The sequence below is a fragment of the Pocillopora damicornis genome, chromosome 11 (genome assembly GCF_964200805.1).
Source record: "Pocillopora damicornis chromosome 11, jaPocDami1.2, whole genome shotgun sequence".
Taxonomy (NCBI): Eukaryota; Metazoa; Cnidaria; class Anthozoa; order Scleractinia; family Pocilloporidae; genus Pocillopora; species Pocillopora damicornis.
The window spans coordinates 13,728,229-13,744,622 of record NC_142680.1 but is presented as its reverse complement, the minus strand read 5'-3'; the positions used below and the strand labels follow the sequence as shown (position 1 = coordinate 13,744,622).

Below are 16,394 nucleotides of genomic sequence, written 5' to 3'. Positions count from 1 at the left end.
TCTCGAAGTTTTTCACTATCATGCTTTCTATTACAAATACAAACTTCTTTTGAACTCTAAATATTTAAAACCCTGTACGATACACCTCGGTCGAGTACATTTCAATTGTTCGTTTATTTCATAGCTTCTCATGGCTGACTTAAGCATACTCTCCTAAGCGGAACCACCGATTCCCTAAAGCAACGTGACCTTGCGGTTGACAAATTAATTCAAAGATATATTGAGCCGACATAACTTGCCCCTGGTTATGTTCTCGAGTGAGGTAGAAATTTTGGACTCTGACAATTACAGCCTCTGGCTGCTTTAAGATATTTGTCCGTAACTTTATGATAAACTATATAAAACTGTGTTGCTCCGTCTCATGTGTCTTCTCGAAACCGGTTAGCAGAAGACGTTTAAGAACCTGCGCAACTCTGACAAAGAGTAGGCAACATAGCTGCTGGTGTCGTGGTGTGGCCTTGCTCCTAAAAAAAATCCTAAATTGGGGGCACGCAAAAATTGTATAATTACGCTCAGAATATAAGCATCCTGGAATTTGGAAACTATATTTAGATAAAGTATGTAAAGTATGTACAGTGAAACTGATTTTAGAGGCTTGTTTATGAAAATCCAAATAAACCAATTTTACTGGACGTCTTTGTTTCTTCTTTCTTTTTCTGTTCCTCTTCTATCTTTCTGCTTTGTATTTCTTTCAACAAATCTGACTGCTCTTTCATCATTTCGTACATCTTTTGCATTCTGGAGAAAAAAAACAGACCAAACTATTTTTAACAAAATTATTCACCAAATGCTTTCTTACTGTTTAAGCTGTGCAACTAAATACCCGAAAAGTCACTTTCCTTTCCATTGGAGATACAGATGCACAAAATAGCCTTTCTTTTCTCTTGTAACATTTTTGTCGTTCTCACAATCAGCAAAGGATTATTCAAGGTTTAACGTCTGTCGGGATGATAAGTTTTTATTGACTGACTGGAAGAGCCGGATGGCAAGGTCATAACGTACGAACCGAGCGCAACGAGAACCGTGCTGTATAAATTTGAGCCAAATAATTTGTCGTCTTGCCCAACTAAACTATGTCAATAGGCATTGTATATATAACCACTTTGGCGAGCGCTGGACAACTATTAAAAAATTCTACTTTAGGTAACTTTGAGTCGTATTTTTTTCTTTGATTCAGAACTAGAAACTCATAATTCATCGAAAAGCCCGACTCGTTTTCTCATCTTTTTTTTTCTCCTAGGCCTCCTTCCTCCATTTTAATTTCACGTTCTGGGAAAATTCAAAAGAGCTGTGGGAGTGCAAAACCAGACGTCTTTTTCCGGACTGGCGGCCCACGCTCGCGCGGGGTCGTACAAGTCATATGATAATATCAGTTATTCCCTTTCAACGTATTAAGTGCCTCACGTCGCAGAAGCTCCTTACTTTTCTTCTTGTTTTTGTATTCTCTCCAGAACTTTTACCATTTCCGGTGACATCTCATTGGCTTCTTCCTCGATACTAACTTGAGGTTTATCAAAACCAACGAGGCCATCGATCAACTGGAAAATGTAAGAATGGACAACATTTTTAACGCATCAAAAGTCTAAGAATAAGAGTGAAATTTTTCCTCATTTGATTTACCTTAAAGAGACTTTCATATTTAAATTTTAGTACCAACCTTTTGTTTAAGTGTCTTAGGATGGTTTGGAAACTCGCTGTACGAGTAAACTTGCACACGTTTCATGATAAACTCTGGGAGAGAATTTTCGATGTCCACAAGCAGCCGAACCTGGGAATTGAAAAACAAAATGTACATTCTTCTAATTTCATCACTTAAGCTAACATGCACCCGAAACAGGGCTACTACGAGAATATTCTTCAACATGATTTATCTTTCAAAAATTATCTTTTCCTTACTTGAAGGACATAACGATCCATAAGCGCATTCTCCTGGATTTTGTCAATATCACCAACAGCCAGACCAACCTGAAAAAGTAGAAATTAAGCAAAATTTATAAAAACGATAACGGTGTAAATCACGTAACAGGCATGAAATAGAATGTACTGCTCACAAGATCTGGATCTCTGCCATTTTTCGCATCTTTCCCCACCAAAGTGCAAATTTTTACTCCTGACCAGTAATTATATATATGGGGGGGGGGGTTATTATTGATTAAAAAAGAAATAAAGCACTCGTAAATAGGGTTACAAAAAGAGGAATTTTCTTATTTGCAACTTTCTTCATCAGGGTAAAAAAAATGGGAAAAAATGAGGGGTGTCGTCTTACCCCCCCTCCCCCCCCCCCTCCTGTCTTCTTCCTCCCAGGTGAAATCATGCAATGTCGCTAGGCGAAGAGTCATTAACTCTTTATCTTGTGTGATACCTCGTTTCATCTCATTCCTGAATTATCATAACACATTGAGGATCTGAAATATTCTCAGTGATTAGCCTCACCAGCATGTTCATCATTATGATAGGCATTCCAAGAACAAGCACGATAAACAAAATATTGGTGAGGGTCGAGAAGGCCAGATTATCCCACGGAAGAAAGTTTTCATGGTAATTCATCTCTCCCAAAGTCATCACAAACATCGTCATCATTGAAGTACCAAACTTATCAAATGGAGGCTGTGGAATAGTTTAAACAAAACTTGTGTCATATATGAATAAAGGGGGCAAGTTTCCAAAGAAACTGTGGTGATGCGTCGATGAGGGAGTTTAACAAGATAAATTGGTTTTATCGACAGAGTTGATAATAAAAATTGGCCGCCGTAAACAGTTCCTAAAGCTGACTTTTCCAGTATTGGCCTTTCGTCAGAGAAAATGACTAACAGCTAAAAACGTCAGCTTACGGAAATCCTTTACGGTGGCTAATTTACATATAATTATCAAGTTGATAAAGCCAAATTATCATTGATAGATAATTTTGCTGAAAATCAGCGTGGAATAGAAGGAAGCATTGAGTGTGTATATTTACTTCTACAAAAATTGTCATGTGTATGGCCTCTTCTGTCTGTTCAGCTGCTTTAGAAGTGATAATGTTATTTTTTTGTTCTCAAAACTGTAATAAAAATCCTTCTACAACAAAAGGAAGTAAGCCATTAAAATCTCTCACTTTATTTGTTTCTTCTATGATTCCTAGATTATGTAATAAACTTACATCATTCATGACCAATAAAAATGTTGTCCCAAATGCCATTATAAACAAAATCCAAAGAAGCAGAACCTGCAAAAAATTATGGAAAAATAAGGCTCGACAAACATGAAAAACGTGACCATGACCGTGACGTGATCGCGAAGAAAACAACAGACCTTGATTGCAATGTGTCTGTCGACTGGGTCGTTTCTAGAGAATTTTAGCCTACGAAAGAGGAAGAGCTCTCTAGGAACGTAAAAGTGATAGAGGCTTTTCTTTGCCAATTTTCCTCAGATCAACCGCAACACCTTTGGTCAAGCAATCATATGTTTTTTTCCTCTTTAAGAAGAATTAATGGACATATCTATAACAAGAAAAAACTCAGCGTAGAGGATCCAGTATGATGAAAGTGTTTTTTATGACTTAACTTTAGGGAAATAAGACATAACTGAAACCAGTATTTTGACGTATTTTGAAACAAACCTTTAATAATGTAACAAACATCGTTGACAACATGATGACATATTGACCGTAGGAAGACAGTCTAAGAATGAAAAAAACGGAACGAACTGATTAGTGATCAGAAGTTCTAACGTGTCATCAGTAGCCTTACTGAGCCATGCATTTCAGGAGAAGAATCGTAAGCAAGTTAAATGAGAGTATAAAGTTAACTTCCTTTCATTTTATTGCGACATGACCGAAATCGAACTCGATAGGAAATAGTTTCCAGCGGAAATCTTGAGATCTTTATTTTAAACATTCCTTTTGGAACTTACCTTCTAAAGTATAAGATAAGATTCATCCAACCAAAGAATAGAGCAACCGCGCCAACTTCTCTTTTAAAACCAGCTTTACAGTCACAGGGTGGTATGACGTACAGTATTGATGCTATATAGCAAACCCATTCCAAGAAGTTACTGACATCTTCCAGGTATGACAGCCGCTGTCAAGAAAAATTTTAAAAAAATTTGAGGCTTTGGCAGATTTTTTTTTTTTTTGTGATAAACTATTCCCGTAACAGCGTCTTATTGAAATTTAGGGGGGTTGTCGGATTGTTTTAGAGAAGTAAATTGTCAATATTCTCATGGAGATACAAAAGGGGCACATGATTGTCCCCCCCTGTGTAATCCATTAGGTCTAACTAAGCTCCGTAGAACGTTTCATTTATTATTAAGAGTACAGATATAGCTTAAATTATCTTTACGCATTTTCCATAATGCAAATTGTTTCCCGTAAGAGTCTTACCTGATCTAAACTAGCATCATATGGTTCAGAATTCCTAGATGAATATGGCAAAATACTCATTGGTGTTGACCAAGATTTACTAACCTTATGGTATAAAGAAATGAGTTCCTTTAGAAGATGCCCTGATGCTGTGATTAACACAAAGTAATTAAACACCTGAACTACCTGCGAAATAGTAAGAACAAAATGCCATGAGCACCAAAGTCAATAAGTTATTTCCTTACTTTCCAGTAAAGAGGGAGAAAACTACCTGGAGAAGGGAGGATTTGAGATGAAAAATTACCACATTACCACAAATTCTATTAATGTATCCATTGAGGGTTTGAACATAGCAGACCGACCAGCGGAGCAAATTTGGTAACTCAATTGAATGCTGGAAGAGTGCTCAGAATGAAAATTTAAAAACCATTTCGTTTCCCTTTCACTCATTTTTTTTTTTTAGTTTCTCCCAATTTGTTCGTCAAGGATGTTTTGTCGGCCATCTTGCATATTAGGGTCTCTATCGCCGGGCTGCATGTAACTTGTGATACGTTTCGACCATATCAACTGCACCTACATGGACATAACTTCGACTCGGGATAATACACTTACCACATTGGAAAAAGTACATTGGAATTCATCTCTATTCTAGAAGACAAAAGAATGAGAAAACAAATTGTCCCATCTCCTCGTGTATCTTGGCAAAGACAACATTAGTATTATCAACTGAGTTGATAACGTAAATTGGCCACCGTGAAGAGTTTAAAATCTGACGTTTCGTACGTTAGCCCCTCCTCAGAGCTTTTAAACGTTTTACGGTTTAAATTACCTTGTTATACTCTCCCACCGACTCAGCACCATAGTTTCTTTAGAAATTTACCCCCTTTATTTTTTGGCAGTCTTCAAAGGAAATATAATTTTACACAGCTTAGAAGTTGAACGTTTCTCTGTAGCGTAGACAAAGGAAAATTCTAGGTAACCCGTAGGGCCTCGAAGCTCAGACTCTCAGGGCTCGTTAATGATTAAACAAAGGCCAACTTAAGCCGTGGTTTCTAGGCAATCAATACGCCTCAAAAAAACATACCTATTAGGGTTATCATGTTTGATATTGAGAAGGATCTTCGTTCGAATAAAAATACATAGGTTTTTTTCATGTAAATTGTCAAATTTATTGAATTGTTTTATAGCCTGCAAAGCTTACCTCGTTGGGATTGGAAGAGTTAAAACTACACAAATCATCTTCATGTGTTCGCGTGTACACGGCTAAGGTGGTCAGCGGTACAATAAAGAGGAGGTAGGTCAACAGGTTGACTGCGAATGTCATCCAGCCAAACTTCTTCCTGGAAACACATGAAAAAGCATTATTATTACCTTGTAGAATAAAAGTGAACAGTGCAGTCCATGACGTAATTTTTAATACTTTTGAATCCAGATCTTTTCCTGCTGAGGTGGGTTTTAAAAGTTGAGGTGATTCATGATGCAAGTCCGTGGAGGGTGGACATAAGTTCAATTTACTGCATCAATGCATGCATGTACTGCATCAATGCATGCATGTACTGCATCAATAAAATATTTGAACTAACCAAGTCCTGTATTTGAGCGATTTCAAGATGGATGTAATAAAGTGGTAATTGAACCTTGTGTCGTGCAATTTTGGTCTGAAATCATACTTGTGATTTCAAATCGAACTCGCGCTTCGCGCTTTATTGATGCAGTACTGAGCTAGTTTGAAATTAAATTCATCTTTTTTGGGGGGGAAAAAGTAAGAGTTTGGAAACAAAAGTTGCAATATTTGCCACATGATACTCTTTGTCTTTCATTTTCCTGCAATTTGATCGGTTACTTTTAACAAGCCTTGAAATCTGATTGGTTGTTTTGTTTTAGTGTAGCCTCCTCGTTGGCTGGGAAAAAGATGCGATTTAAAACAAAAATTGGTGCGATTCGCGAATAAATCGCACTAATTAGAACCAATCAGATTACAGAGAACATCAGTGATTTCAAAATGGGTGTAATAAAAAGTTAAATGACACGCCGTGATGTAGTATCATCACCACACACCAAGTAAAATAACCGTACAGTGGTGTATACGCTTGGGGTTACTACAATTGCAGTATTGAAGTGCTTTTTTCCCCAATGGTTTTATTTCCAATAACAAACTTATTGTATATAATATGTAACTGATGGAGAAAAATTTTAAATAGTCAGGGTTGAGATCCTTTAATCATTTTACTCTCCTCGTACCATTTAGTATTCAGCAAATGAAAGCTGATAGGATGCGTTAGGCATCTCTCTCTGCGATAAATCGCCATGGTCTGAAATATAAAAAGAAAAGCATCTCTAGAACACGGCTGATATTTGGTTATTTTTACATGAACATTTACCTAAAAAAACTCGTAACCCACATGAACACGTTTTTGTGATGCTTTTTTTGACGTCTATGAAGAGAGGTGTTCACATTCGTTGGACATATGCATGAAAGAAGAAAAACTTTGAATTGCCTTAAATAAAGAGCAATATCGTCGTTAGACATTAAGAGATTTCAAGGGATTAAAGTCTGAATCCTCATCATGATTATTAAGGTATATATTACGTAAATACCCTGTATCTTGCGGGCAAGGGCTACCTACAACACTGCAAAAGTATTTTGTACGTATTCGAATAGATAGTAGCTTTACATTACTTCGCAGAAATGGTAAAACTGCATCAACAATGTCTCTTTTACCTCTATTAAAGCCAATGAGTTCATTTCAGATCGTTTCATCTCCACAGTTTCGACTTTAAGACTGTCTTTTGATGAATCCTAAAATAATATTTCATTCACTGATTTTGAAATTGATATATAAAACAAACAAGGACTCATGGGTATATTGGCGTGGTAGTGGTTTGATAGGATATTTTTCATTACGTTTTTCAATTATTCCTTCAAAGCTGTAATGTTTAAAAATATTCGAAATAACAGTTTTTCCTCTGGCTATATCTCAGCCATATATCCCTAGCCCTACGTTATTCTCCTTTAATAAATCTTTAAACATTTATAAATATTTTTAGTTTTTTTGGCAGAGAGCGACAAAGAAGATAGAGCAACCGATATCATATGAAATAGCGGAAATCTAAAACTGGAGTATTCTTAAATAATATTCATTTGACTTCAATGTCCCTTCAAGCCACAGCTTTGAGTTTTAACCTAGAACTTATCATTTGCACAGGCTAACCATTGGTGGATGTGCAGGAGGCAAACAGTTCTCTAGAAAGTGAGAAAAATGTTGCCGTTATGTCTTCTATCCGTTTCTATTCTATTACCTTTTCTCCGGTATCGGTGGTTCTTCGTGATTTTATTTCGGGTTCTTCAAATTTTCCTTGAATCAAACCAAGGTCATAATTGATCTGTAATCGATAAGAAAGGATCGAAAAATGTTGAATTAATAGCAGGGTGACGTGAGCCAAATTGCAGCCTTACAACAAGGAAGAAGGGCCGATAGTTTGCTCTGTTAGCGTTTAAGGACTGTCAATCCATCACTCTAGCAACTGATTCATCCTTAATTTGTCGCCTCAACCATGTCCGTTAAAACCACTTACCACTGCAACAAAATCTTAGATAAAGGTCTGACTTACGTGCTCCAAACATATTATTTTCTCCAAAATGTAAGGAAATGAAAACAAACAAACAAAACAAACCAAGACAGTAGAAATCAAACTGCAGTTTTACTTTTACCTTGCCCGGCGGGGTAACTTTTAATAATAAAAGATTGCCTTTAGTCTTACCTTGTAATTCATGCTGTTTTGATCTCCAGTCTCTGTTACAAGCTGATCCAAAATCCGCTACAAGGAAAGAAGGCCCTATGAAACCGTGATACCACATACACTCTAGCTTACCAATCGATATTAGGTGTGCAGTGAAAGAAGCAACTTCTTTACCCTTAAAATTACCAAGAGAAAATAAAGTGTCAAGAGATTATAATCTCTTGAAACTGTCTATATTCTCTTTGAATTAATAATACCACAAAATCTTTAAATGTATTTAACAGTTTGCAATTCTATCGAAATATAGTTACCACTAAGGCATCTGGCATATCTTCTACGAGATTTTGTAGCAGCGGAACCACGCCTGTTGAACATGTTGTCAGAACCTCTCTCCATCTATTTAACGAGAGGGAAAAAACAGAAAGTAAACACTAAATGGATAGTTGTTGTAATATATAGATTAAACAAAGCCAAAAATTGTTGTTTTTACTGTATATTGCGCACATGAAAGACAGTTATGCGCATAGACGCAAAGAAAGAGCCTTGAATGTCAGTAATATTGTAACTCAGGGGCTGTTCATTGGAATACCTTAAGTCAAAACACCCAAGAGGAGATTACATAATCTTTCCACGAGCCGTACGCATTTAAAAAACGTCTCTGTTTGAATCAATATTTTACGTAGTTTTCAATTTTAAAATCTCTTTGTTGGAAGTATCAATATCATCCCCCATCTCTTCATCATGGCTATTTCCATGGGGTTTTCAAGTGAAGTAACCACAGATTTAGTTTTTCATGACTTCAAAACTGTTAAATGATTTATGAATACTAAACTTTTAAGACATACCCATGAGGTGAAAAACTATAGGTGGGTCTACCAATTCAAAAAAGCTTTTGTCCAGTGGTCTGGGAACTACTATGCTTTCTAATAATATTGTTATATTTCTGTCGATGTAACTCACTGCTAAAATGCCCTTAGACTGATTGAGCACTTTTAAAAATTGTTTCAAGAAATCATCTTAAAGATATCGCTTTGGCAGCATGCATTTCACCTGACATTTCCGGCAATCGTCATGACAACGTCGCTCCTCTTTTCTTTAACAGCAGCGTCCAGAATGTTATCATTTGTGTTGTTACGTGTGACTTCCGCTTTGCTATCAGACAACAATAAGCTCACCACAGAAGCGTGACCGTTGATAGCCGCGATATGTAACGCCGTGTTCTGTGAAAAGTAACAGCACAGAGTAGGAACGGAAAGAATGAGGTGACGAAATCAAAGGAGACAAGGGTGATTAAATAAAATGCCGAGCTAAACATGACCATTTCTCGCACCTAACAGGTATACCAAATTTACCAAATGAATAGATTTTTTTAATGAAGCACGACAAGCGAATCAACTGAGGAATACTTAGTTGAGCGTAAAGTTTTCGCGAATGTGATCTTAAGGCGATGACGTCCTCGGCCTTACCCTAACTTAAAAATGATTTAGGTTGAGGTCCTCGAGAGCCGCCAGGTAAAGTACGAGGTGGCAGGAAATGCTATTAATCCATCCACGTGTAGGCTAGTCCATCTCAGGTTATTCAAAATCTCAGCCCAACCGTTGGCATTCTACTGGCACACTGATTGGCAGAAAACACGGTAGTGGCAAGTAATCACATCAGTCAAGTTTTTAAAAAAAACTGTGGGTGTGCTACCTTATTTTTTTCCACCATGTTTATACAATCCTCGAACTTCTGAAGAATCGCTTCACAGCATCTCGTGGATCCCTTAGAAGCCGCTAAATGTAATGGAGATCGGTCTTGTTGATCCCTATGAATTTCAAAAAGCAAATGATTCGTTATCTCGACTTTTTTCACCCGTTATTCGCCCAAACCGTGGTAAATTAAGTTCTGCTACCAACTCTCACTAACTGTCCTAGCTGTCATTAGCTGCTTCCGCTCATAAACTTTCGCCATCGATATCTGCTTGATATGAACTTAATATGAGCGTTTTGACTAACAACTGAGGAATTCCTCAATCATACTCACGTACTTCTCAATGGTTGCTCCTAATCTCAAAAGCACTTCTGCTGAAAGATCGTGCCCCTCCATGCATGCAAAGTGCAGGGCAGTTTTTCCTTGACTGTTTTGTAGATTTAGAATTCGAGCATTCTGTCGATCCATCAGTTTTTCTATCGCTTCTGTCTTGCCATATCTATCGAGCGAAAAAATTATATGATCAGCGACCAAGATAAAGCCCCATAAATATAATAAAACATATTTTGGAGTGATGTTTTAACCCCGTCAGTTTGCTTACAAAAACAAGATCCAAGTAAATCTATAACTTCAGTACACATCCAAGCTACGAAAGGATGAAAACTCCCCGGCTGAGCTTGCAGGTTTTGATATGTAAAAGAAGGTTGTTACCAATGCCAAATTGTTTCTGAAGTTTCAAACTACATTGCAGTCTTGCCTTAAGGATATTAAATCCTTCTTGTTAGATATCCTTCTGTAAGTCAGAGATTCAAAGATTCATCAGGTAGCTCAAGCTATGTCAATCGGTTTAACAGTCGCCGTTTTCATCTAAATGCAAAAAGACGTTTGTTCCGAGAAAAAATTTCGCAGACACATACCTGCCAGCCACGTGTATGGGTGTTTCCAAGGAATCTGATGTCACACTTGCAGCTGCCTTGTTTTTCGCTACAAAAAGCTCCAAAGTCTACAGAAAACCAAAGTGTTCGTCATCGTTAAAGGAAATCAGTTTTTTTTTACGCAGGATATGTGCCTTGTATAAAATACAATTTCTCACCGCAATGTTTCCCTTCATGGCTGCATAATGTACAGCTGAGTAACCACTCACATCTTTCTCAGTGATGAGGGACATCACCGCTGGACTCTAAAAACAACGGAAGAAAAACTCGAAACAGTGTGAATGCGTCCCCATGATATGATATACCACAGACGTAAGATATTATGAACTATCTAGTAACAGAACCTAATTTTTAACATGCAAATAAGCAGATAAAAAATCTTAATCAGATGTACAGTTACCACATTGGTTCTACTATCACACTGCCCCTCTCCCTAACGCCACGATGAATTTCCGCTATCAGATGTTACTCTGTTTATGTGTTTGTTTCTGGTCATCTGATGTCTGGATTTGGTTTTATTATTCAACAATCATTTACCAAAGTGGAGGTGAATGATGGCGGATACCGTCATACTGAGCCACGAAGAGGCGAGGTAAATATCCACTACTTTCACCGACTTTGAGGTGACTAATTGTTTTAGTCACACACTTGTCTATACCACACAGACTAAAAATAGTTTATTTCTTTCAATATACCGACAAATTGTCAGAAATTAAACTCTTGCCGCGCAATTTTGTCTCATCGGCTGCTCGGAGGATGAATAGTACTTGCTATTCACTTCCAAACTAACCAATCAGCGCGCGCGAAAAGCAGTATTGATGTGGTATACACAGAAGTTGTTCATTCATAAACCCAGAGTACATAGCTTGGGTCGACGAAGCTTTTTTTGTTAGTTTTGAGCTCTCATGGAGAACTAAACAGACCTGAGAAAGCACACTGTTTTTATAGTTCCTTAACTGACCTGAAGAAGATTTTCTATGACGCGAGGATGGCCCACAGCGACGTGTAACACAGACCGCAACTCAGTGTCCCGGATAGTGACGTCAGCACCACGATCCATGAGTAGTGTAACAGCATCAAAAGCACCATTTTCGGCTGCCATGAACAATGGTGTGCGTCTCTCGTCAGACTTGGGATCTACCATTGCCTCCTGCATAAAATTGAGGTTACCCCATACAAGGAAAGATGAATATATTTGTGCTAAATTGCTTTTCAAAATAGCATATATTTATTGAAACAAATGCCTCCTAAATAGATAAAATACAGCAGGTAATCATTTACTAAGTGATTACCTACCGTAGATTATCTATCTAATTTATCTGATTAACAAAAAAAAAATGACCTTTTCGAGGAGGAAGTTAACAATGTGAGCATGGTTTCGTCTGGCAGCCATATGAAGAGGTGTCCGTCCTCTGGAGTCAACAAGAGTTATTCGGCAGAGCGCCGGGTCTGTACTGACGAGATATTCAACTATCGGTATGGATCCCATTTCACACGCCATGTGAAAGGCTGTTTCCCTGTTTAGTTTCTGTGGTGTTTACATGCGGAAAAATGTGGACATAGATCATTAAGGCTACATCTCTTGGTAAGTATGGGAGAAACAGAAGACAAGTAAGTGATGATCCTCTGGCAAAATATTTAAAGTAGTAATGAAGGAATTGTAATAGATAATGGCAGGCTGATTTTGTAACTATGAAAAGTTTTTTAAAATGTAATTTTTTAATACAGCCATGGAGCAGTAAATGTTACTTACCCTGGGCTGCCTTATCCTCACTCCATATTCAATGCAGTGTTTAACGACCTAAAAATCGATTCAAATTAAAGATTACGTTCTCTTTTGATAAAATCAAACGAGGGGATCAACATGGCGCAAGATATCTTGCTATTCGCTAGACTATGATTAATGAGAGTGTGCTCCCTTAAAAAAAACTACTGCGCAATCCAATTTTTTGAAAAAATCAGGTATAAACTAAAATTATCTGTTTAAGGGTAGGAAGCTACGTTTGGTTCGTTAGCGCCCATATATTCAATTAGCCTATTGTTTCCTGTACAAGATGTGTGGAATGCGCCTTTACGCGTGTAATTTATTCGAATGCTCTCGCTGCTTCGACAGTTTAAATTGCCTGTTTTGGCAGGACCGTTTTTCAGTTCGTTTTGGTTTTCTTGGAAACGCAACTGCAGTATACAGAAAAGTTTATGAGGCCATTTCCAAGGCCGTGACAAATGTAAGTGTTAAATTTTGGCGAATGTCTATTTAGGTTTTGTGTCGCTTTCGGCTTGGGGTTTTTCTTTACTCTAACGATTGTTTAAATGTATACTTCTTTCAGTTTTAACCGCACGCTACGCTAAGGTATCGCTCTACCGCAAGGTATCTTCGCACTGCTGGTCGAGTCAATAAAGATTAAATGCGTGTTAAAATGTCATTCCTGCTGTCGGCATCGAATCCACTGTGTTGGCGGTTATATCAGGAATGTTTATAAACCAAGGATTTCAGATTGGGGGATTTTACTGCACAAGCTAGAACGTTTGAATCAGTCGACCTCACGACAGCTTAAAGGTCTAAAAGGTGCATGCTTACCGCAAGTACACCACTGTTCACAGCCAGATGAAGGAGACTGCTGCCATCAATATCAACTTCATATAAAAAGTCGTCAACCGTCCCTCGTTGTCGCGCTGTTATGGGAAAAAAAACCCGTTCACTTAATAACAGGTTCAAAATTTAGAATATGCATTAGCAAGAGATTATAAGCTTTATTATAATCTCTTGAAAGCAGTGAATAAGTTGTAAGCAAAGTACCATGATTCAAGAGGAATTCAGCTGATTTCCCGGCGCCTCTTTCCATCGCATGAGCCAACGGCGTCATTCGGTCATCGTCGAGGCTTTTTGTGTCTCCTGAATTATCAATCTAACAACGAAAAAAAATCATTTGAATAAATATAGATATGGTGGTCTACATAACCTTAATATCAATGTTCTTTTTGAATTGTCTACGGAAAGGTTGGTTCTAGATTAAAGAGGAGAAATTATGATGTTGTTTTGAGTCAATTAAATTCTGCTAAGTTGAGTAAACGTTTTCCCTTTTTGTTTTGATTTCGTTAATTTTTTTCGCTTTTTGTTTTGTTTCAAGTTTTTGTGATTTGTTTTGTTTCTGATGCTAATAGCTCTAGTGATAAAGTTCAGCTGTCTGATTTTTCCCAGAGGAAGCTTGAGTGGCGTCTTCTATTACAGAGAGAAAGTGAAGAGGAAACAATAAGAAATAGGGGATTTACGAAAGAGGAAGGACGAGATAGAAGGAAAAGTTTCAAACCTCGCGCTATTTTTCTTTTCGAAAAGAGGTTCGCTTTTCTCTATGAAAACGGCATTGAAAGTAGGCGTATATGGCTATAACAGGTGTCGTGCTATATGATTCTCTTGAAGAACCTTACCAGTATTTGACAAATTTTTTCGTTATCCATTTCAGCAGCAAGGTGCAAGGGCGTGCATGAATTACGGCCCGGAGCGTTTGCATCTGCACGGCCCTGTTGTAGTAAGGTCTAGAAAAAATCCGTCAACTTATTAGCTGTTCGGCAATGTCATCTCATCAGTACAAAAATTACAAGATCCATGATAAAAACGTTCAATTTCTACCAGTGCATGTGAAGTAAGAAGTTTGCGAGGTTCTCGTTTCTTTGCCATGCGTTTCATACGCCCCTGCGCTCGAATGTGCAAGAAATAAAATCAACGAAGTTTTGTTATTGTTAGTTAACAATTGTACAAAGGTCTATTCACCTATGACCGTTACACAATAAAAAGGAAGAAAAACTGCAAAATGAGAGCGAAGTTTAAGTTCTGTCTAAAAAAAACACAAACACTCATTACGATGTTAGCGTTTTACTACCCTTAAGTGTAGCATTACTTGGAAACAACTGAATGCATAGAGTATCGAATGCAAAACCTGATGAGGCTTAAGATTTCTTCGAATATATTCCAAGAAAAGTTGCTAACTCGTATGCTTAAAGTCTGGCGGTTAGAAAGAACGTTCCACGGAGACTCATGACTCAAATATGAGTATCATTGGACATTGTTGTTGATACTTACTAATACCAGTCTTTCGCTTCCGACACGAATGGCAGTGTGCAGTGCAGTATCTCCTGCATCATCCTTCCTGGTGACATCTGCGCCACATTCCAGAAGCCTGTCAACAATCTTAAATTGTTTTGAGAGAATGGCGGTGTGCAGAGGAGTTTTTCCTGACTTGTCTCCGTTGTTGATCGCTGATAAAAAAATTAGATACTCGATTGATGGCTTGATAATCCAAAGAGAAAACAGTTTATCACAAACCTCAAGAGAACTTCAGCAGTAGACTACTTGATCGGTCCTTCAAACGAATTAAAATGGCCTCAGCAAGATGAACGCAAGAAGGATCGCATGGGTGGGGGGGTCCCGAGTCTGTCCCTCGCACGAAATGAAGAAAAATTCAGGCGCAATATAAATAAAAGGGAAAGCTTTAAGTCTCCCTTCTTATGCACAAGGTTTCATGGAAATCTTGTGGTTTTTACGAAATAAAAGAAAAAATTGAGGGTTACGCATACATCAGCAAACAAATCACGCCTCACGCTGGTTCATAAATTCATGAATCACGCTTCTCTTTCTACAAAGTTAACGCGTCACATATTAATTTTGGCCTTAATCACGCGGCACGTATAAACTCTTCGCCACCCTCCGCAAGGGGATTATTTCTTCTTTTAACCTTTGATATTAAATTAAACATAGAGGTCGTTTTTCAGCCACAATAATCGATGGAAATAGATCCACTTTCAGTAGGAAACATACCTGACTTTATCAAAGAATGTTCGAAAACTGGCTAAATACAGCTTCCTCGTTTATTTACCACGCACTGACAAGTTTTTCATACCACAAAAATCAATTTTCATGTGAAGCTATGATTCCAGGATGACTTATGTAAGCAGAATTTAGGATAGGAATAATGCAATCATACTGGGAAATTGATTTACTGCTTACCTCCGCCTCTGGCCAACAATTTCTCTACCTCTTCCACTTCTCCCTCCAAAATCAGCTTGTGAAGTCTCGTAGATTTATCCCCTAAGATATTTTCCTAAAATCAAAGAGCCAGGAAGAAAGTTGACATGTGTTCGGTTGTTAATCTCGGTCCCAGATCCTATCGTGTAACAGTAACTGAAATGTACAACCGCTTGGCCGTGAATGGTTTAGATACGAGACTAGTTGGTTTTTTGGGCGCTTAATGAAAATATGACAGCGGGACCAAGAAAAGGAGCTTATTCCCTTCAAAGATCCTTGACCAGCCAGCTATGCAGCCACACTTGCTGAATACGAAATCTTATCATGATACAGATGTCAACCGCATGTATATCACCATCTTTATATTTGAATGATGATTTCCTTCATTCCTGCGTTTTCAATTTTACCTGCTTTTTTCCTTAATTTTCCTCTTTCTCAGTCTCTCACCTACCCCCTCCCTACCTTCTCTATTTGAAGTCATATACAATTCCTTGTTCACTTTTTTTAATTGTATACTTATTTTCCCATTATGTCATAATTTTTCACTCATATTTTGTTGGTTTCCTTGTTTTTTTCCTCTCCGTTTCTCATAATTTCTCATTCCTTGATCTGAAGGTAGAGAGGGACAACATTCAAACTTCACTACACCTAGAATTCGGAGAATCAA

General features: G+C 37.7%; 1 protein-coding gene across 5 annotated transcripts in view; it reads right to left on the bottom strand.

The window, feature by feature from the left end:
- Positions 1-95: 95 nt before the first annotated feature.
- The window catches only part of LOC113682713 (transient receptor potential cation channel subfamily A member 1), a 25,261-nt gene continuing 8,962 nt past the window's right edge, over positions 96-16,394 (bottom strand). For all 5 annotated transcript variants that reach the window (XM_027199875.2, XM_089187926.1, XM_027199876.2 and 2 more), the window contains 29 exons: positions 15,710-15,803; positions 14,786-14,961; positions 14,134-14,241; positions 13,505-13,613; positions 13,286-13,380; positions 12,461-12,508; positions 12,050-12,235; positions 11,669-11,857; positions 10,866-10,952; positions 10,690-10,775; positions 10,110-10,271; positions 9,773-9,887; positions 9,131-9,300; positions 8,392-8,476; positions 8,102-8,158; positions 7,640-7,723; positions 7,062-7,139; positions 6,581-6,651; positions 5,541-5,679; positions 4,952-4,987; positions 4,445-4,525; positions 3,892-4,058; positions 3,599-3,659; positions 3,140-3,205; positions 2,434-2,607; positions 1,897-1,965; positions 1,658-1,768; positions 1,423-1,538; positions 96-738 (listed from right to left, as the gene is read on the bottom strand). In XM_027199875.2, the coding sequence (XP_027055676.2) occupies positions 600-738; positions 1,423-1,538; positions 1,658-1,768; positions 1,897-1,965; positions 2,434-2,607; positions 3,140-3,205; positions 3,599-3,659; positions 3,892-4,058; positions 4,445-4,525; positions 4,952-4,987; positions 5,541-5,679; positions 6,581-6,651; positions 7,062-7,139; positions 7,640-7,723; positions 8,102-8,158; positions 8,392-8,476; positions 9,131-9,300; positions 9,773-9,887; positions 10,110-10,271; positions 10,690-10,775; positions 10,866-10,952; positions 11,669-11,857; positions 12,050-12,235; positions 12,461-12,508; positions 13,286-13,380; positions 13,505-13,613; positions 14,134-14,241; positions 14,786-14,961; positions 15,710-15,803 (3,159 nt within the window). In that variant the 3' untranslated portion in view covers positions 96-599. The remainder of the gene's footprint in view (positions 739-1,422; positions 1,539-1,657; positions 1,769-1,896; positions 1,966-2,433; positions 2,608-3,139; positions 3,206-3,598; positions 3,660-3,891; positions 4,059-4,444; positions 4,526-4,951; positions 4,988-5,540; positions 5,680-6,580; positions 6,652-7,061; positions 7,140-7,639; positions 7,724-8,101; positions 8,159-8,391; positions 8,477-9,130; positions 9,301-9,772; positions 9,888-10,109; positions 10,272-10,689; positions 10,776-10,865; positions 10,953-11,668; positions 11,858-12,049; positions 12,236-12,460; positions 12,509-13,285; positions 13,381-13,504; positions 13,614-14,133; positions 14,242-14,785; positions 14,962-15,709; positions 15,804-16,394) is intronic.